Source organism: Manis pentadactyla, chromosome 14 (genome assembly GCF_030020395.1).
Source record: "Manis pentadactyla isolate mManPen7 chromosome 14, mManPen7.hap1, whole genome shotgun sequence".
NCBI classification, from domain to species: Eukaryota; Metazoa; Chordata; class Mammalia; order Pholidota; family Manidae; genus Manis; species Manis pentadactyla.
This window is the reverse complement of record NC_080032.1, coordinates 7,415,876-7,437,896: the sequence shown is the minus strand read 5'-3', so window position 1 is coordinate 7,437,896 and position 22,021 is coordinate 7,415,876. Positions and strand designations below refer to the sequence as shown.

At 50.9% G+C, this 22,021-nt stretch overlaps 1 protein-coding gene across 3 annotated transcripts; it reads right to left on the bottom strand.

The window, feature by feature from the left end:
* Positions 1-272: 272 nt before the first annotated feature.
* GAL3ST1 (galactose-3-O-sulfotransferase 1) lies at positions 273-21,652 on the bottom strand. Of its 3 annotated transcripts, none has more exons than XM_036908774.2 (3): positions 21,529-21,652; positions 2,672-2,811; positions 273-1,913 (listed from the first exon to the last, which is right to left on the bottom strand). In XM_036908774.2, exons 2-3 carry the CDS (start codon positions 2,800-2,802, stop codon positions 770-772), a joined length of 1,275 nt encoding a protein of 424 aa, XP_036764669.2. In that variant the 5' UTR covers positions 2,803-2,811; positions 21,529-21,652; the 3' UTR covers positions 273-769. The 3 variants fall into 3 exon arrangements, with proteins under 3 accessions (XP_036764669.2, XP_036764670.2, XP_057347710.1); XM_036908775.2 differs by having other exon boundaries at positions 273-1,910; XM_057491727.1 differs by lacking the exon at positions 21,529-21,652 and adding an exon at positions 14,281-15,298.
* Positions 21,653-22,021: the final 369 nt, after the last annotated feature.

The following is a 22,021-nucleotide window of genomic DNA, read 5'->3' as shown; positions in this document are numbered from 1 at the left end:
GGTCCCGGGGAGATGGTTCAGTTCTGGGTCTGATATGTCCTGCGACGTGACCTGACCTCAGGCAAACCCCCTTCACATTCAGATGGTTAATCCCCACATCTGTTAATATGTGACAGTAATTGTGCATACCTCAAAGGGTCATCGTGAGGATTAATGAGATTGCACAAGGAGCCCTTATCTGGGCTGGGGGCCTGCTGCTCAGTGCTTCACCAAGTGCTCCCCTGCTCCCTGTCTCTGTCACACACACACACACACACACACACACACACACACACACACACACACACACACAGCTTCCAGGTCTTGGTAGTTCACAGGAGTGCTTCAACCACACAGGGTTTCAGCATATGATGGGTGTACCCCAAACCCTGCCAGCCCTCAGATACACTCACACAGGCACCCACCATGCTCTCTTGGCATCCCCCAATCCCCACCAGTCACCCCCCACCAGGGCCCCACCAGTCAGCACCACTGAGGCTGATTAACAAAAACACAACATCAAACTCCTTTACTTCTGAAGGGAGGCAGGAAATAGAACATTCTTTTTTGGAGGGAAGGGGATTTAACTTAAAAAAACTATAGTCAAATACTGATCTCAGGCCCTGTGTGTTGTGGGCCCAGTCCTGCCTGGCTGTACCCCCACAGCATCCCTCCCTCACCCCAGGGGTTGGGGTGGCACCAAGAGGGGTGCAGGGGAGGCCAGCGGGCCCCTGCCCAGCTGCTTCTCAGCCTGCAAGCAGGCAGCGGGTGCCGCCAGGCAGGCAGAATGTCACCACTGCAGAAAGTCCCGAAGGAGCTTCCAGAGCTTGGTGATCCACAGGTTGGCACCGAGGTCCATCAGGTACTGGATCTCGGGTGTGAGCATGCGGCGGCAAAGCTGTGCATGCCTCCGCCCGATTCTCTTCTTGAGGTTGTAGCCCAGGATGGACTTGGTGCCCAGCGGCTGCCAGGGCTGCATGGCCGAGTCCTGGATGGCCGTGGCATCCACAGCCTGGCCCCCGTCAATGCAGATGCGCCTCATGCGCTCGTTGGCATGACGCAGGGCAGCCACCTCGCGGGCCATGCGCTCCTGGCCAAACGCCTCCACCTTGCGCCAGAAGCTGGCATTGAAGTGGCGGTAGAGGCGGGCGTCCAGCACGTTCCAGGCCGTGGCGCGCTGGTACAGCTCACCCGAGAGGCGTGGCACGGCCGAGGTGCGGCGGGCGTTGAGCTTGAAGTAGAGCACATCCTCCAGCTCCCAGCACAGTAGGTCCTTGAGCAGCACCAGGGACTCGTCGAAGTACTCCTGGAGGAGCACCAGGTGGAAGCGGCGCTCGACCTCCAGGATGTGCTCCTGCACCTGTGGGTTGCCAGGGTCCAGGCTACTGTCATAGCCCAGGTCGAAGAAGAGCAGGTTGTGGAGGTAGTGGGCGTTGTAGCCGTTGGGGTCGTAGTAGCGGTCAGGATCCTGCAGGAACTCGGCCAGCTTGTCGTGGCTGGAGAGCTTCCACGTGAAGGGCACCACCGACCCGAAGTAGTGGAAGGAGGACTCGAAGAGGCGGGCGGGGTCGCGGAGCACGGTGATGAAGGTGGCGTTGGGCGGCACCAGGCCCCGAACCTCGTCATAGTGGAAGCGCATGTGGTTGCAGATGATGTTGAAGCAGGCCCCGGGCCGGTAGTCCTGCACCAGGCTGCGGGTGAAGAAGGCCGGGTAGTGGAAGTCGTTGCGGCCATTGGGGAAGGCGAACTTGAGCCCGTGCTTCTGGCCAAAGCGGAACAGGATGTTGAGCAACGTGCTGCTGGCCGTCTTGTGCGTCTTCATGAACACGATGTCGTGCCGCGGCTGACACCCTCCCACCAAGCCGTTGGCTGTGGTTGCCACAGCTGGCTTGGCCGGTGCTGGGGAGCAGGACGCTGTGCCCTCTGGGGTCCTGCTGAGGATGAAATGGTGGGGGGACCCTCAGGGGCTGTGGGCCTGCAGGACTCAGACCCCTGGGGCCCTGGGGATGGTGGTGGCAGGGACCTGGGTCAGAGGACCAGATGGGCTTGCATCCAGGTTACGGTGCCTGGGCCAGTGGTTTGTTCTCCCTGGCCTCATGTCCCTCATCTATGAAACAGGGGAAATACAAGGCCCTGTTCATGGTGTTGGTGTGAAGCCAGAGTGAGGTGCCTGTCTCATTCATGGCCACTGCGTCCTCCATTTATCATGCATCAGCATTAGGTTGGGCCACATGAAATTCTGTCTGCCCCAAATGGTCAACTTCTGACCAGAAATGATCAATGATCTGTAACTTCCTCTAGTTCAGTTTAATACCACCAACTAAGGGCACAAGCTATTCCAGGCCTGGGCTGAGCAGCCCAGTGAGGAGGTGGGACAGCCTCATGATCAGAAGCCAGGCTGGGAAGCAGACAGACCCCAGTTTGAACCCAGAGAGTGGGCTGAGTGCTCCTGGACAAGTCGCCCCCACCTCCCTGCTCCACTGGAGGCTCAGATGATGATCATCGGACCCTGTGCACCAATGGCGTTACTTGATTCTCGTGCTCCAGGAGGCAGGCTCTGTTGTTGTGCCCAATTCACAGATAAGGACACTGAGGCCCAGGGTGACACAGTGGGTCCTGCCCAGAGCAGCAGGGTGCAGGGTGCCCCCTCTCCCCCACCTCTGCCCATCAGTCACCCAGGAGGGTTACTCACGTGGAGCCCAGAGCAGCATGCAGTGGGGGGACGGCATAGGAATACAGCAGCAGCAGGAAGGTGGTGAAGAGCGCTCCCAGCACCAGCCCCTTTGCCATGGACTCCCAGCGCTTCCTGTGCAGCAGCGGCATCGCAGACACCTGTGGGGGGGACACAGGGCAGAGCAAGTGTCAGGAGACCAGCCTCAGGGCGCCCCCACTGCTGCCCCAGGCCTGGCTGGGTTAAGGGGCAACATTTGAGATTGGGACCTGCCTTTACCAGCTCTGTGACCCCCCCAGCAAGGTGCAGAGAGGGACAGAGAGACAAACACATTGGGGGACACAGCAACAGGGCTGCAGAGAGGTGGGCAAAGCCAACACAGGGAGAGGTTGGGGAGTAGGGCTGGGAGAAGGTTCTACTGCCTGGTTCAGTTTTAATTTTTAGCTGACTGGCAGGATGGGCCCATGGGTGTTCATTAGTTTACTTTTAATACCTTTTTGGGCTTCGTAAACAAAATCATTTTCCTAGAAGGAAAAGAAGCCCCTCTCCCAGAGCCCCCCTCCAGGCCTGGGCAGGGAGGAGCCTGAATCCTTCACGTTCCAGAAGGCCCAGTCAGTCCCGCTCGCCCCTTGTGCCACCCTTCCCAGCTGCCCGGCGGGGGCCCGAGGCTCCCCATCTGCCTTCACTGGCCCTGTGGCCCTGGGTTTATTGGGAAGGCAAATGGGGAGACCTAGGCTCCGAGTGAGGAAGGAGAGGGCTCTGGTCTCCCCGACAGCCAGACCTCTGCTCACACGCCCACCTCCTCTCTGACTGCCAGCACGCAGCCTTACCCAGGGGAATCTCAATTTCAGACGATGGTGAATAAAAATGTTTAGTATAAGTATATCCCCAATATTGCACGGGATATACCTCTTGTGATATAATGAGTCATAAGAAATACATATTTGGTCATACATATGACCAAATACACATTTCCCAAGTATATCTGGTCTTCATCCACAGTTCCTGAAAACACCGCAGACAGAGTCTTAAAGGTGACACGGTGTTTTGTCATGTTAATGAGACTTTTGGACCCCACCCCCAAGGGCAGGGGCTGGAGGCTGAATCAGCCAGTGGCCAGTATTTAGTCAATCACGACCAGGCAGTGAAGCCCTCCCAAGAAGGCCTCAGAAGAGCTTACTGCTCTCTGCCCTGCTAGGTTGGTTGGGTCCTGCTTCTTGGTCGGAAAGAGCTGCTTTGCTTGGGGAACCAGAACGCCTCCATGTGCCACCCACCCAGGCCCCAAGCTCCACGAGGACAGAAGCTCCTTTATTTGGGACTTTGCCCTATGTCTCCCTTCATCTGTCTATTAACTTGTATCCTTTACTAAACTGGTTAAATGTGTTTTCCTGAGTTGTGTGAGCCATTCTAGCAAATGACTCGAACCCAAGGAGGAGGTTGTGGGAACCTCCAATCTGTAGCCGGTAGGTCAGAAGCACAGGTAAATGCCTGGGGCTTGCAGCTGGTGCCTGGATTGGGGGGTGGAGGGCAGTCCTGTAGGACAGAGCCCTTCGCCTGGGAAACCTGGTGCTGCCTCCAGGCAGACAGCGTCAGAATTGGGTTGAGTTCTCTAACACCTGCTGGTTTTCGAAACTTGCTTGGGGTTAGTTTGTGTGGGAAGACCCCCTCCCACATATTTACACACATTAGAATTGGGGCAGAGAACTTGAATGAGATTATACTACTATTACTCATGTGTGTGATATTGTTATTGTCATACATATACGTAGGAAAAGAACAAACCATTGCACCTATACAAAAAATTATTCAATGTTTAACTGAAAATCAAACTTAACTGGATGTCCTGGATATTTGTTTCTGGTTTTGGGGAGTTTTTGGTCTAACTGTGGCAACCCTATCACAGGGGACTGAGGTATAAGCTGTAATGGGGACAGTTCACAGTGAGGGATGGGGGTCCAGGAGAGAACTGGGGCCCATTTCTCCTTAGCTGCAAGGTCAAGGCATAAAACTTTCCACTCCTGTTCCAACACATGCTTCACCGGGGCGCTGGGTCCCTGAGGCCATGAAAGGTCATGTGTACTACCCCGTGACCACATGCATGACCACTATCCTTGGGAGCACAGTCCAAATAGCTCGCCTAGAACAGGACTTCACATACTTCTCCCTGGAAAAGTTACTCATGGCACCCACAAACCTATTCCCACCAGCCAGCACCAGTCCCTGAGTCCTCTTTTCATCATCTAGAAATTTCTCCTCATGGGAAAGGACATAAAGAAGCAATATGCAGAGGAAGAAACTATACGAGAGGGAATCTGGCCTCTGTCATGATGACATATCCTGGTTCACTCTTAGGTGGGCAAAGAGGACAGGGTCGGGGTGACAAGAAAGTGGGAGTGTTTCCAGAGGGCAGTTCTATCAAAGGAGGAAGGTACAAGCTCTCCGAATTTCAACTATTCTACAGAAACACTTGGGCAAAGTCACACATGCCAGCATGTTCATGGCAGCTTGGTCAGAAATAGAGAAATACAAACAACTTCAGTGTCCATCAGCAAGGGGACTCCACAAACCAAGGCCTGCACTAATGGAGTCACCCGTACCACTAAAAAAAATAATTGGCCTGGCTCAAAAACACACCATGATCTACATGAAAGAAGAAAGTTCCAGAACACTATGCCTCCAAATCCATATATGTATACAGGTAAATATACATGTAGGCCCAGAAAGAATCAATTGGAGGGCAATATTCTAAATTTTTTTTTTTTTGCTGTTTTAATGTACAATTACATGAGCAATATTACGGTTACTAGACTCCCCTGATCATCAAGTCCCCACCACATACCCCATTACAGTTACTGTCCATCAGCGTGGTAAGATGCTATAGAATCACTACTTGTCTTCTCTGTGTTATACTGCCTTTCCCGTGCACCCCTCTCCCCACTACATTATGTGTGCTAATTGTAATACCCCCTTTTCCCCCTTATTCCTCCCTTCCCACCCATCTTCCCCAGTTCCTTTCCCTTTGATAACTGTTAGTCCATTTGTGAGTCTGCTGCTGTTTTGTTCCTTCAGTTTTTGCTTTGTTCTTATACTCCACAGATGAATGAAACCATTTGATACTTGTCTTATCAATGTTGTTGCAAATGGAAGGATTTGTTTTCTCCTTATGGCTGAGTAATATTCCATTGTGTATATGTACCACCTCTTCTTTATCCACTCATCTACTGATGGACACTGGGTTGTTTCCATTTCTTGGCTATTGTAAATAGTGCAGCGATAAACATAGGGGTGCATATATGTCTTTTTCAAACTGTGCTGCTGCATTCTTAGGGTAAATTCCTAGGAGTGGGATTCCTGGGTCAAATGGTATTTCTATTGTGAGTTTTTTGAGGAACCTCCATACTGCTTTCCACAATGGTTGAACTAATTTACGTTCCCACCAGCAGTGTAGGAGGGTTCCCCTTTCTCCACAACCTCGCCAACATTTGTTGTTTGTCTTTTGGATGTTGGCCATCCTAACTGGTGTGAGGTGATATCTCATTGTGGTTTTAATTTGCATTTCCCTGATGATTAGCAATGTGGAGCATCTTTTCAGGTGCCTGGTGGCCATCTGAATTTCTTCTTTGGAGAAGTTTCTTTTCAGCTCCTCTGCCCATTTTTTAATCGGCTTATTTGCTTTTTGTTTGTTGAGGTGAGTGAGCTCTTTATATAATTTGGATGTTAACCCCTTATCACATGTCATTTATGAATATATTCTCCTGTACTGTAGGATGTCTTTTTGTTCTATTGATGGTGTCCTTTGCTGTACAGAAGGTTTTTAGTTTGATATAGTCCCACTTGTTCATTTTTGCTTTTGTTTCCCTTGCCCGGGGAGATATGTTCATGAAGAAGTGGCTCATTTTTATGTCCAAGAGATTTTTGCCTATGCTTTTTTCAAAGAGTTTTATGGTTTCATGACTTACATTCAAGTATTTGATCCATTTTGAGTTTACTTTTGTGTATGGGGTTAGACAATAATCCAGTTTCATTCTCTTGCATGTAGCTGTCCAGTTTTGCCAACACCAGCTGTTGAAGAGGCTGTCATTTCCCCATTGTATATCCATGGCTCCTTTATCATATATTAATTGACCATATATGGTTGGGTTTATATCAGGGCTCTCTAGACTGTTCCATTGGTCTATGGGTCTGTTCTTGTGCCAGTACCAAATTGTCTTGATTACTGTGGCTTTGTAGTAGAGCTTGAAGTCAGGGAGCGTAATTCCCCTCACTTTATTCTTCCTTCTCAGGATTGCTTTGGCTATTCGGGGTCTTTGGTCATTCCATATGAATTTAAGACTTTTTGCTGTAGTTTGTTGAAGAATGCTGTTGGTATTTTGATAGGGATTGCATTGAATCTGTAGATTGCTTTAGGCAGGATGGCCATTTTGACAATATTAATTCTTCCTATCCATGAGCACGGGATGTGTTTCCATTTATTGGTATCTTCTTTAATTTCTCTCATGAGTATCTTGTAGTTTTCAGAGTATAAGTCTTTCACTGCCTTTGTTAGGTTTATTCCTAGGTATTCTATTCTTTTTGATGCAATTGTGAATGGAATTGTTCTCCTGATTTCTCTTTCTGCTAGTTCACTGTTAGTGTATAGAAATGCAACAGATTTCTGTGTATTAATTTTGTATCCCGCAACTTTAGTGAATTTAGATATTAGATCTAATAGTTTTGGAGTGGATTCTTAGGGTTTTTAATGTACAATATCATGTCATCTGCAAACAGGGACAGTTTAACTTCTTCCTTACCAATCTGGATGCCTTTTATTTCTTTGTGTTGTCTGACTGCCATGGCTAGGACCTCCAGAACTATGTTGAATAAAAGTGGGGATAGTGGGCATCCCTGTCTTGTTCCCGATCTTAAAGGAAAAGCTTTCAGCTTCTCACTGTTAAGTATCATGTTGGCTGTGGGTTTGTCATATATGGCCTTTATTATGTTGAGGTACTTGCCCTCTATACCCATTCTGTTGAGAGTTTTTATCATGAATGGATGTTGAATTTTGTCAAATGCTTTTTCAGCATCTATGGGGATGATCATGTGGTTTTTGTCCTTCTTTTTGTTGATTTAGTGGATGATGTTGATGGATTTTCGAATGTAGTACCATCCTTGCATCCCTGGGATGCATCCCACTTGATCATGATGTGTAATCTTTTTGACGTATTTTTGAATTCAGTTTGCTAGTATTTTGTTGAGTATTTTTGCATCTATGTTCATTGGGATATTGGTCTGAAATTTTCTTTTTTTGTGGTGTCTTTGCCTGTTTTGGTATTACAGTGATGTTGGCCTTGTAGAATGAGTTTGGAAGTATTCCCTCCTCTTCCACTTTTTGGAAAACTTTAAGGATGATGGGTATTAGGTCTTCACTAAATGTACGATAAAATTCAGCAGTGATACCACATGGTGCAGGTGTTTTGTTCTTAGGTAATTTTTTTAATTACCAGTTCAATTTCTTTGCTGGTAATTGGTCTATTCAGATTTTCTGTTTCTTCCTGGTCAGCCTTGGAAGGTTGTATTTTTCTAGAAAGTTGTCCATTTCTTCCAGGTTATCCAGTTTGTTAGCAAATACTTTTTCATAGTATTCTCTCATAATTCGTTGTATTTCTGTGGTGTCTGTAGTGATTTTTCCTTTCTCATTTCTGATTCTGTTTATGTGTGTAGACTCTCTTTTTTTCTTGTTAAGTCTGGCTAGGGATTTATCTATTTTGTTTATTTTCTCGAAGAAGCAGCTCCTGCTTTCATTGATTCTATTGTTTTATTCTTCTCAATTTTATTTATTTCTGCTTTAACCTTTATTATGTCCCTCCTTCTACCGACTTTGGGCCTCATTTGTTCTTCCTTTTATAGTTTCATTAATTGTGAGTTTAGACTGTTCATTGGGGATTGTTCTTCTTTCCTGAGGTAGGCCTGTATTGCCATATATTTCCCTCTTAGCACAGCCTTCGCCGTGTCCCACAGATTTTGCAGTGTTGAATTATTGTTGTAATTTGTCTCCGTATATTGCTTGATCTCTGTTTTTATTTGGTCATTGATCCATTGATTATTTAGGAGCATGTTATTAAGCCTCCATTTGTTTGTGGGCTTTTTCATTTTCTTTGAGTGATTTATTTCTAGTTTCATACCTTTGTGATCTGAGAAGCTGGTTGGTACAATTTCAATCTTTTTGAATTTACTGAGGCTCTTTTTGTGGCCCAGTATATGATCTATTCTTGAAAATGATCCATGTGCACTTGAGAAGAATGTATATCCTGTTACTTTTGGAAGGGGTGTTCTGTAGATGTCTGTTAGGTCCATCTATTCTAATATGTTGTTCAGCGCCTCTGTCTCTTTATTTATTTTCTGTCTGGTTGATCTGTCCTTTGGAGTGAGTGGTGTGTTGAAGTCTCCAAAAAAATGAATGCATTGCATTCTATTTCCCCCTTTAATTCTGTTAGTATTTGGTTCACATATGTAGGTGACCCTGTGTTGGGTACACAGATATTTATAATAGTTCTATCTTCTTGTTGGACTGACCCCTTTATCATTATGTAATGTCCTTCTTTGTCTCTTGTGACTTTCTTTGTTTTGAAGTCTATTTTGTCTGATACAAGTACTGCAACTCCTGCTTTTTTCTCTGTATTAGTTGCATGAAATATTTTTTTCCATCCCTTTACTTTCAGTCTGTGTATGTCTTTGGGTTTGAAGTGAGTCTCTTGTAGGCAGCATATAGAAGGGTCTTGTTTTTTTTATTCATTCAGTGACTCTATGTCTTTAGATAGGTGCATTCAGACCATTTACATTTAGGGTGATTATCAATAGGTATGTACTTATTGCCATTGCAAGCTTTAGATTTGTGGCTACCAAAGGTTCAAGGGTAATTCCCTTACTATCTAACAGTCTAATTTAACTCACTTCGTATGCTATTACAAACATAACCTAAAGATTCTTTTTTTTTCCCTCCTTTTTCTTCCTTCTCCATTCTTTGTATGTTATGAATCATATTCTGTACTCTTTGTCTATTCCTTGGGTGACATCTATTTAGTCTTAGGAATATTTCCATCTATAGCAGTCCCTCCAAAATGCACTGTGGAGGTGGTTTGTGGGAGGTAAATTCTCTCAGCTTTTGCTTATCTGAAAATTGTTTAATTCCTCCTTCAAATTTAAATGATAACCTTGCTGGGTAGACTATTCTTGGTTCGAGGCCCTTCTGTTTCATTGCATTAAATATATCACACCACTCCCTTCTGGCCTGTAAGATTTCTGTTGAGAAATCTGATGATAGCCTGATGGGTTTTCCTTTGTATGTGATATTTTTTCTCTCTCTAGCTGCTTTTAAAAGTCTGTCTTTATCCTTGATCTTTGTGGTTTTAATTATTATATGTCTTGATGTTGTCTTCCTTAGGTCCCTTTTGTTGGGAGATCTGTGCATCTCGATGGCTTAAGAAACTATCTCCTTCCCCAGATTGGGGAAGTTTTCAGCAATTACCTTCTCAATGACACTTTCTATCCCTTTTTCTCTCTTCTTCTTCTTCTGGTACCCCTATTATGTGAATATTGTTCCGTTTGGATTGGTCACACAGTTATCTCAATATTCTTTCATTCTTAGAGATTCTTTATTCTCTCTGTGTCTCAGCTTCTTTGTAGTCTTCTTCTCTAATTTCTATTCCATTTACTGTCTGTTCTACTACATCTAATCTGCTTTTAAATCCCTCCATTGTATGTTTCATTTCAGGTATGGAATTTCTTAATGATTGAATCTCCATCTTAAATTCATTCCTTAGTTCTTGAATATTTTTCTGTACCTCCATAAGCATGTTTATGATTTTTATTTTGAACTCTCTTTCAGGAAGATTGGTGAGTTCTGTTTCATTTTGCCCTTTTTCTGGGGTTTGTGAGATTTTGGTCTGAACCGTGTTCTTTCGACGTTTCATATTTCTGTGTGGTGCCCACTAGTGCCCAGAAGCTCTAGTCTCTGGAGCTTCTCAGTGCCTACAGTGAGGTTGGGGGTTGTAGGGGAGCAGAGCTGGTGCCTGGGGGGAGGAAAGATCTGTCTCCTGATTCCTGTCTGCCCTGCCTGTCTCCAGTGTCAGAGCCAGTGGGCTGAGCACACAGGTGTTAGCCTCTGTGCTTGGCGTCTCTAGCTGTTGTAAGTGGGGCCTTCCTCTGGCTGGCCTGACACCAGAGCAGTGACTGCCAGTTTGCGAGCCAGTGCCAGTCAGGCCTGGAGGAAGCCTCGGCAGGCTGCGTATCACAGTGGGGGGCCTCGGAGCTGAGTAGTCAGCCAGGGGGATGGAGTGCCTGAAGTTCCCCAAAGTTCCCAATCTGCTGGGTAGAGCATGCCCAGACAACCTTGTCCCCCATCCCTTCTCCCGCCCAAGCACCATGCAAACCCCACCCCTTGAGCAGCCCTCTTGCTGCCAGGGAGCCTGTCAGACCACCTGCCTTCCCCTTGTCCCAGAGGGGCTGGGTGTGCATCCCATCCCCCACAAATGGCCAGAACCTGTCTCTCAAGCACTCCGCCTGTCCCAGCTCCCCATCCTCCAGAGCACCACACAAGGTAGATTTGTGCTCCAAAGAAGACCTCCAGGGCCGGGTGTTCAGCAGTCCCAGGCTTCCACCCCCTCCCCCGCTCCATTTCTCTTCCTCCCGCCGGTGAGCTGGGATGGGGGAAGAGCCTGGGTCCCGCTGGATCAAGGCTTTCATACTTTACCCTGTTTTGTGAGGTCTGCTCTGTTCGTGAGGTCTGTGTGCAGTCTGGTGCAGCCTTCTTTCCTGCTGCTGTTTTAGGATTAGTTGTATTAACTATATTTTCACATTATCTGTGGTTTTAGGAGGAGTTCTCTGTCTCACCTCTCAAGCCACCATCTTGAATCTCCCAATATTCTGAATTTTAACAGTGGTATCCTCTGCAGATCTTGGGGAGGGGCATACATAAGGGAATATATTTTTCTAATGGTTACACTGTTTTGAAGGAGCATATATTACATTTTTAATCAGGTAAAGGTAATAAAACATATTTAATATATTTAAATAATACATCATAAAGATTTCGAGATGGGGTAAGCTGGATAGCCCTGGTCCAGTCAAGGAGCAGCCCCAGAAGGGGAGGTGCCAACCTCAGGATCTGGAAGTTCTGGGTTTCTCAGTCACAGGAACCCCTTGGAGCCTCAGTCTCTCGTCTGTGGAATGGGGCAGCTAGTACCTCCTTTGCTGGCTCTACCTGAGATGGTGCAGTTCAAAGCGACTAGTACATAGTCACCACTCAAAGAGTCCTAACTGCTTCCCTCCTGAGCCCCAGGGAGCTGTTCTGGGCCTCTGTCACCCTCAGGGTGGGCCCCCTGAACAAGGAGTGGCCGCTGGGTGCCTCCAACCAAGCACAACCCTGCCGCATACCTCAAGTGCCCTCATCAGCCTCTTGTTCCCTGGGGGCCCAATAGAAAATGCACAAAGCCCTGGGCCAGGCCAGAGCCTCAGACTCGGGCCCAAAGCCTGAGTGGGGCCTGGGCCTTGGTTTCTCTGACTCTAAAATGGAGACGGGTTAGTATTGCTGCCCTCCAGAAATCCCCAGGACCCACCCCTGCTCCAGTAGCCCCACTTACCAGGGCACTTTCCGGAATCTGGGAGGTTAAAGGCAGAGGCTCTGGGATGGAAGGCAGGCAGCAGGGGGCAGACCAGCACCCCGGCACCACCGATCAGGTTCTGCCCGATCTCACCAGGACGGCGCCCCCAGGGCTCCCATTACTGTTCCACTCATTCAGTTGTTCATTCTTCCACTCTGGCTTTTTCAAACCGTGCCAGGCCCTGGGTTGTCCTACCCTGCAGTTTCACCTTTGAGCCTCTTTTATGACCTAGGGCCTGGGCAGTTGCTTCTCCAGAACATCTCACTGACTCTGCTCAGCTCTCCCTGGAGGCATACCCTACTGTCACCATCCCCCATTTTACAGAGGGGAAACCAAGGCTCCAGGAGGTGATGCTATTTGTCCAGGGTCACTCAGCAAGGCAGGGGGCAGGGCTGGGATTCAAGCCCAGGTCAGGGTCCAGCATGCAGCTTCCCGCTCCGTCCATGGCAGTCCCTGCCTGGCGTGTCCTGGGCCCAGCCCAAAGCCCTGGGGAAGGAGGGTGTGTGCAGCTGGGAGTTCTATCGCAGAAGGCCAAGGTGTGGCTGTGGAGCTCTGTCCCAGAGGCACAGCAGGGTCTGGCCTCTGCGGACAGTGCCAGGGCAGCCAGGATGAAGGTGGGGAAGCAGGGGCTCCCTGGGGGCTGGTCCCTCCTGTGTTGGCAGCATAAGGCATCCAAGGTAGGCGGTTCCCTTCCTGCCTGGCATCTGTGAACTTGGGCATATTGTCCACCCTCTTCAAGCCTCTGTCTCCTCATGTGAGCAATGGACACACAACAGTGAAATCAGGACACACAGGGCCCTTAGTGATCACAGGCAGAGCCCCTGGGTAGACCAAAGCCCAGAGAGGGACTGGCTGGCAGCTAGGAGCCCAGCGAGGGGGAAACCAGTCATAAGGCTGTGAGACTGGAATAAAGAAATTCATGTACATAGATGAAGATCAATACATGTTAACTATTATTATCACCGTTGCCCAGGGCCCAGTCCCAGTTCACAAGTCCAGGCATATGGGAGGAGGGATCCCCACCATGCCCAGCTAACGACAAGCCTGATGGTAATTCATTCCCGAGCTCTTGGAGCCTGGCACCTGGTGAATGTCCGATGAATGACACCCCCCATCCACCATGACCCTCAGGGCAGAATGTGACCAGGGCTGATAAACCCCTGTGAGAGCCACATGTTTGACTCACATATGTGAGAGCCAGCACCTCCAGACCAGGCTTCTGGGTTTGAATCCCAGCTCTGCTGCTGCCTTGCTATGTGACCTAGGCAGGGTTAGGCCCCTTTCTGGGCCTCAATTTCTCCTCCAAAATGATGACACCAACTCTCCCTCCATCACAGGGTGCTGCGTGGATCAGGAAAGTGCCCAAAACAGGGCTGACAAAGAGCAGGGACTGACACCCTTGTTGTTGTCACCATTGTTATTACCTTCCCAGGGTCCCAGTCATAGCCCCTTCAAGGTATGTGCCCGCTGGCCTGTGATGGAGGTTTGCAGGCAGTGATGGCTCCAGCTGAAGGCCACGGGGTACTGAGGACAGTCTGAGTGTGGCCAGAGCCTTACAGTCTCCAGTTTGGAAGGTGGCAGGCAGGGAGGCTGAGGCTCAGAGGGGGCAGAGAGGTCACAGAGCACAGCAGCAGCAGAGACAGGACTAGAAACTGGGTCTCCTTCCTCTGGCTAAAGTTCCAGGCACTCAGGGCAGATACATCCTTGTCCCTAGCCTACCCCATCTGTTCCTGCCCTTCTGGGTTACCCTGGCCATATTACCCTTACCCTCCATTTGTGCTAATAGCTGGCTCTAGGCCAGGCCAGGCAATCCTCCCGTTTGGCTGGGCCCCCCAGGGAATGAAGAAGAAACAAGATTCATCCCCCATAGCGTGCACACAGGGAAACTGAGCCCAGGATGGTAAACCTGGCCTAGAGCATCACCACCAGGCAGGCCTCAGTCCCAGTGTCCAGCCCCCCGTAGGGACCCCTGGCCCAGCAAGACACACTCACCTCGAGCCTTGGCTGGCTCCCCCTTTCCTCTCCCTGCCCGAGCCACGTCTGACTCCCAGGCTGCCTCTGTGGTCACTGGGAAACAGGAACGCTTCAGTGACACCCAGCAGTCCGCTGGCTCCCTCTCGCTCCAGCGGGTGTGAATATTCATGAGTTCCCTCCCTGGGGAAAGCAGGTGGTATGCTCCTGTCCCCTGCAGGTGCTGCCCTGGTCCTCTGCCAGGGGTGCCCTCTGGGCGGTCCCTGACCCTCTCTGGACCTCAGCAGCCAGCAACTCCTAGATCCAAGGACTCAGCAAGGTCCCAGGCGTCCTTGGGCCAAGGACACCAGCAGCCGCAGAGCCCTGCAGAGAGCCCAGGACAGGCTCAAAGGCCACAGGAGGTTCCAAGAGGCAAGCGCGGTGGGGAGACTAACTGCCCCTTGATGTACATCTCATTTAAGCCTCTCAGAGGTCCTGTGCATCAAGCACCACCGTTAGCCCACTCCCCAGGCCAAGCAAGCAAGGCTCTTGAGAGGTGAGCTCACCTGTCCAAGCTCACAGAGTTTGGAGAGGGCAGACAAAGTCAGAAAGCGACCAAACATGGACTTGCCCAACTTCAGGGCTTAAAGATGCTGAGATGCAGCCAGAGACCACACTGTCTAAAACCTGTGAGAGCCCAGACAGCGAGCAACTCAGCCAGGAAGGCCTCCTGGAGGCAGGGTACCTGACTAGGGCTGGGTGAGTCTGAGATTTCACCTCTCTGAGACCCTGCCTGTCCGCCTCCATCCCTGTGAGAAGGACGGTGGCACAGGACACCCTGGACTAGCCCAGAGAGACTGAGGCCAGTGGGAGGTGCTGATCCTTCCCAAGGACTTGGCAGGAGTCAGGGGTTCTAGGGACCCTGGCCCTAAACCCCAGGGGCCCTTGGGCTCAGCCCAGGCACTGGAATCTCTTAGCAGGGCTCAGATTTGCCTTCTCTCAGCCTTGCCCGTGGATAGAGGGTGCCAGAAAAGTCCCCTGCATCTTTATTCAGTACTGATGTCCCACCATGGCCCAGGCATGGAGCTCTCGGGAACCAAGTATTACCATCAATTAATAATAATCATTATTGTGACAGTCATTTATCCCACACTGAGCACTTTCTCAGCAGCTGCCAGCACCTCCCAGGAAGCAGCGGGCATGTGACACTTTGCTTTAAGCACTCTTTCCCCTAAAGCTGTGCCCAGCCTGGGACAGCTCCCCAAGCACCCATGGAATACCAGAGCTTAAACAGCCACCGGGGAGGGCCAGAGTCCCAATGTCTGAGTGCTGGATTGGTTCCAGGGCACAGAGTGGAGGTGTTTTATCTTATTTGGGCTGAGCTAGCTTGAAGATGTATCTAGAGGGTGAGTTGGGGCAGAGCTGGCATCACACAGCAGGGAAGAGGTTTATGAGCATGGATTCTTGATCAGTCTCCGGCCCCGTGCTCAGGACTTGCGGTGAATCACACCCCCCCATGATCCTCGCGATAACAGGGATGGCCCTGTTATCACTCCTACTTTATACAGGAGGTTGCGGAGGCTTTTAGGTGGGGAGTGAGAAGTCCAGTGTCACACGGCTTAAGAACCCCATCCAGGTAGGACTGGAGCTCAGGCTCTTGGGCAAGAGGTGAGAAGGAGGGTGGGATGGAAAGGTAGGTAACAGAGCCACATGAAGACTGTAGGGGGCGCTATGGCAGAACCTGAAATTCCAGCCCTGTAGAGGGATCTGTCCCCAGAACATCAGTGACATCACCTCTAGCTGGTTATCCCCACCACACACAAATTTTTTTAAATCATAAAAGCAGTACATGTTCAGTGAAAAGAATTCAGACAATTACAGAAAAACGGAAAGAAGACAATAAAAAGAGCTCCATCCCCAGAGGTCACCGCCCCTAAAGCTTTAGCACAGTCCTCCTCACACTTTTTCTGTCTGGATATCCATATAGATGATGGGCTGCTTCTCTCCAGAGGAGCACATTTTGCGTTTTGCTCCCCACCCCCCGCCCCCGCACCATCACCAATTCTCAATAGATTGTCCACATCTTTTTGTGACCACAGAGCTTTAAACTAATCTGCTCCAGCCTGAACTACGCCCACCTCTGGGGTTCATGATGCCTGGTCCACAGGGCTTGGGGCTCACAGTCCTGCAGTGAGAGAGAGGAGCAGAAGCTGCAGGTACTTTAATGGAGGGCATGGTGGCCGTGCATGCTGGAGCACAGAGAAAACCCTAATCCAGCCTGGTGGGGAAGGGGTGAGGTCAGGGAGGTGTCCTGGAGTAGGGAACACCTGTTAACAGAAGCTATCGTGTGTTTTCTGACTTCCAAAAGCAGTTATTTCCCTTTTGTCCCTGGGTTTATGGCTAAACTACATTTCCCATCTCCCCTTGCAGTTCAGTGTCCTCATGTGACCAAATTCTGACCGACAGAATGTGAGCAGAATGACAACCGATAAGGTTAAGTGGGTGGACCTTCTCTGTGGTCTCCCACCTGCTGGATGAATGGGGCAGTCTCAGAAGACCTGGAGGTGGCTAGGGCCATGAGATGGGAGGAGCCTGGGTCTTTGCATCACGGCTCACCAAACACGGATTGGATTTCTTGAAAATGACAACTAAACTGCCACTGTGTTAAGCCTTGGAATTTGGGGCTTGTCTGTTAAAGCAGCTAGCATTACCTAATGCACCCTAGAATGAGCCAGGCATAGAGAAAAGCACGTGCAAAGGCCCAGGACAATTGAGAAACTAACAAATGTTCAGCCTAGCCTGGCTGGAGTGTCCAGTTTTGTGCATGTCAGAGGCTGGGTGGGCAAGGGAGACTAGAGGCACAGCTGGAAAGGGGGCAGGGGTAGGCAGGACACACAGGACTTCAGGAAGCATCCTTAGGAATATGGCCTGGATTCTGTGGGCAATGGGGAGCCCTGGGAGGGTCTTCAGCACAGGAGTGAGGAGATGGCATTCCCATCAGGCTGCTGTAGAGAAAATGAACTGTGGAGGTGGGAAAGGAATGGGAGTAGCAGGCAGACCTCAACAGTAGTTGTTACAGCTGTCCAGGTATGAAATTATCTGCACCAAGGAGAAGGCTGGAGAGAGACTGAAGCCCTCTGTAGGCCATGGCACGGACAGCACTTGGTGGGTGACAGGGTGTGAAGGAAAGGAGAAAAGAATCCATTGGATTGACTGGCTGGCCAAAGATGGAGCTAGTATTAGGGCTGGGGCAATGTCAGTTTCAGTACAGGACATGCTGAGGCTGTAGGGTGCTTATACAAAGTGCAAAGAGCAGTAGGACCCCAGACATGGAGCACAAGATGGAGAGCTCGAGGGGCAGAGCTTGGAGGCCATGGGCATAGAGGTAGGAATTGAGGCTAGAGGAGCAGATGGAGTCATCAGGAAAAGGATGAGGAAGGAGAACCCTGTACTTATGGGAGCAGGAAGGGGAAGAAGCTCCCCAAGGAAATAAAGATAAAGGGCCTCCAAAACCACTGGCTGCAAAACTTTCTGTAGAACCACTACTCCCCACGAACCACTTCCTGACTGATGGACGTCCATGCAGACAGAGGGACGGGGCTCTCGCAGAGAAGGTGAGGGTGAGGGAGTCCTAAAGCTGTTTCCTGTAGCAGGAAGGAATCTCATGGGGACAATGGAGGAGACTTTAAGAGAGCAGCAAAAAGACTCTTTTTACAGTGCTCAGAGTGTATCTTTGACAGTAACTAGGTCTAAAAGTGCCCATCCTCAGACCCACCAATTCCTCTGTGGGAATTTGTTCAAAGAAGATAATTAACAATAGATTTGAAATGGGGCACAAAGATGTTCACTGCAGTATTATTTAGAAAAGGAGGAAAAAAGAAATAACCTAAATGTCCAACAACAGAGGATTGGTTAAAAAATATATATACGTGACATTTCACCCCATGGTCTATTATGTACTCACTAAAATGATGTCCCCAATATAATGAAGTGAAAAGATATATATACACATATGTATGGACACACATACACATATATATTCATATATACATATATAATTTTGTTTTACAGTCTATAGTTCTTTGGGAAAAATATTAAATAAAAAATAGAGATATTTCCATTCTGAAAAACTCCAGCCTGGCTGGAGGAGGAGGGGAAAGTGGCTCACCTGAACCACGCCCCACCTCACTGTGTTCCTATGGCAGGTATGCCCACCGCTCTGAACCTCAGTGTCCTAAAGTGGGGAAGAGGCAGGAGGGGTCTGGAGCAGAGAAGCTGGGAAGTGGGGGATGCCCAGTTGAAGGTACAAATGGGAGAGGTTGGTCTTCCATCCAGGAGCACTGGGGCAGTGACTTGGAAGAATCTGGAAGCTTCCTCACTCTGAGCCCCTCTGGAATTGGGTGCTGGAGTAGGGGTGGGGAGGATCACTCAGAGGGCACTTCAGCTGGACCCCTACTCGCTGGCTTGTAGGACCGCCTCCAATCTGCCAGCCCTGAACTCTTGTTCCTACTGCCCCCTTGGCTGGGGGAATGGCTGCCAGCTGGGTATTGAGAATGTCCTTTGATGATTCAGAAAGCACTTTCTGATCTTGCAGAGTGACCTATTCCTACCATTTCAAATGGCGACCATACCTGAGACCTTGACAGGCCCTGCCAGTGTCACCTGGTAGCCTGTGTGACAGGTGGGAAAATGGGTTCAGAAACTGGTGGAGAGGCTGAGTGGTTGAGTCAGAACTAGAAGCAAGCCCATAGCCCTTCTGGCTACAAGGCCTTGTCCAGGCAAAATCACCAGCTCTCCTGATGGTAGATTTGATTTCCCCAAAGTAGCTCTTACTGCAGAGTGGAGAAAAACACATTAACCAAGAAATCAGTCACATCTTTATTGGCTCCAAAATTACTGAGAACACCAGAGGTGAGTATTGGGGAATTGGTACTATCACTCTACCTTCTAGCATGACTGAAGTGTTTTTTAAAAAGAACCAAGCACTTGTTTGCATAAAAATATGAAACAATATAGAGCTTTACAAAGGTGCTGAGAGCTTGCTGTGCACAATGCCCTGATCCACCCACCCGCCTCTCTGCTTGTGGAGAGGCTGAGATGCGCTGGCTATGAACCCTGGCTCCACCACTTCCCAGCTAGGTGATCTTGGGCAAGTGACTAACCCTCTCTGAGCCTCCGGTTTCCTAAAAAATGGGGATATTGAGATCCTCTCATGGGCTTACTGTGAAGATCAAATGGGGCTCTTTACACACATCTGGGATTAGTATCATGACTCTTCTAAGGTCATCTGGCAGGAGAAACAGGACCCACCAGTGCAGACTCCTGAAAGTCATCCTCCTCATCTAAGCACCCACATTTCCCATGCTCCAGACCAAATTCCCTAACCCCCAGATTTCACATCTGAGGAAAATGAGGCACAGATAGGGAAGGACTTGCCTAAGGTTCTGTGGTAAATCAGGGCAGTGCTGGATCATAGCTGCGGGTGCCCAAGTCATGCCTCATCTCTGCTCTGGAAGTGGCAAGGGGGAAAGATGGTATCTTCTGGGACCCGACTTCCTCCCAATCATCACCCCTCATCTGGGAATCCCTCCAGCCCCTGGCCCACTGAACCCCACGGCACCTCTGCTCCAGCCTGTCCTTCCTGCCTGGGGCAGGATAGGACTCCTAAGAGGGACTGTCCACATTCCTCACCCAGGCAAAGCAGAGTAAGAAGCCGTCCTCCAGCGCACTGCCATGCCTGGAATCCCCCCAGCCCTACATCACTCTCCCGGATGAATCACTGCCTCTTTCTCTGGGTGGCACATTCAGTCCCTTGGAGCCCCGAGGGACTGTAGGGGACATACTCTTCCCTTGCTGGGTGACAAGAGGACATCAGACCCATGCTCTCCAATAGCAGATTCATGCCATTGGACAAGGGGCTGTGCAGGAAGCAGTCAGGTTTCTTTGTCCACAGGGAGCTTCCCTCAGGCTGGGCTCTGCCTGAGTGAAAAGCAGGGAATGAAGCAGCCCGAAGCGGCAGCTGGGAACAGGGCTCCGTTGTCTCTGCTCCCAGGGTAGCTGCCTGCCCACCCCGTGAGTGTCAGGCAGAGCTGGGAGCTAGGAGGGCAAGGGGGGAGGGGTCCTGAGCTGGGAGTTTGGGGCGGCCCGGGCAGATCCAAGGGGCTAGGACCCCGGAGAAGCAGAGAGGTCTTGAGTGGGACTGGGGTCCTGAGATGCAAGCCAGGGCAAGCCTTCTATGATCTGGAGTCAGCTCAGTCATCTTCAAACTAGGTGACCTTGGGCAAGTCACTGAATCTCTCTGAGCCTCAATTTTCCCCTCAGGATAATGGGCATAGTAGCAATGCCTCCTTTGCAGGGCAAGGTATAGTGCAGCAACATAGGGGCTGCTCTGGCCAGGCCTGCCCTCTCGGGGCCTCAGGCCAACCTGTGGTAAAGGAAGAGGTTGGATTTTCCCAGCTAGACAGTCCTGAGGATTTCCATGGCACCTGTCACCTCGGCAACCCAGGCGCTCATGTGTCAGGCCTGCTGGGCTCCGCCCCCTTCCCTCCCTCTCTCCCACAGGTGTGGCTTACTGCAGCCAAAGGTAGCCCATCACCTGTCTTGCTTAGGTGGGTTGTGGGGAGGGCCCCACTGGGAAAAGACCACAGACCATTCTGTGTTGTTCCCAAAGTGCTGGCTTGGTACTGGGGGTGCAGACCAAGCTGGACCCCCTTGCTGGGTCCAAGAAACAGGAAATGTTGGGATTCCCTCTGGGTCCCATCGTGGATACCAGAATTTCTCCCCCTCCACAGGCCTCTCCTTGGCGGCTTTCCCCCTCTGTGGTAGACCGGGGCCTTCCCCAAGCAGGGGGATCCCTCCCTGGCCCTGGCCTCCAGCCCCTCCTCAGATGGACCTCCTCCAGGGGGCTGCGGGAAGGAGGTGGGTTCCTGCCCCTCCTTCCCCAGGACTCGGACGGCGCTGTCCGAGACTCATCAGTAACGGACTTCCAGCTCCAGCCCCGCCCATCCCGTATCCAGGGGCGGGGAAAACCCTAGAGATGAGGACTGCGGAGAAGAAACCAACGGCCGGCGGGCACCCACCTGCCCTCTTCCTGGCCCCGGCCTGCCCGCCCTGTCTGCCAGCAGGGGCCCCTCAGCCCCTGGAGCAGTAGGGACACTCCCATACCGCTTCGCGCGGCGGGTCGGACCGGCAGTCCCAGCTTGAAGGACGGGGCGGCACAGGCCGGGATCCCCGGGGGTAGACTGAGGCAGAGCACGAGATGACGGCGGGTGCTGGGCCCCCAGGACATACCTTGTCCCGGTCTTCTTCGGGTTTGTCGTGGCTGGTCCTTTCCCGGGCCGCGCCGCCCGGGCGCTTAGCAGGCGGCGGGGCGCACCCGCCAGGGCCCCCCGCTCCACCGAGCCCGGGCCATGCTCCCGCCTCGCGCCGCACCCGCCGCCGCCGCCGCTCCCGCTCCGGCCAGGTGCGCCCTCCAGCCTGGCCCGGCCCCCTGCGCCGTGGCCAATGGGCGTCCGGGCCCCAGCCTCCCGGCCCCTTCGCGCCCGCCGGGGACGCACAGAAGCCGCATTCAGCGCACTCGGCCGCAACGCCGCGCCCCCGCTGCCGGCCCAACAAGGCGCGTTTGTCTCGGAAGCGCCAACGGTCCCATTGTCCCCCCCGCTGGACCCTGCTGCTCGGCCGAGCTCCCAGCCTCGGAGGAGATTCGACGGTGCCTGGGAAACGGGGTGGTGTGGTGGTGGTGGTGAGGGCAGCTCAGCTGTGCGAAAAGGTGGTGGCTAGATTA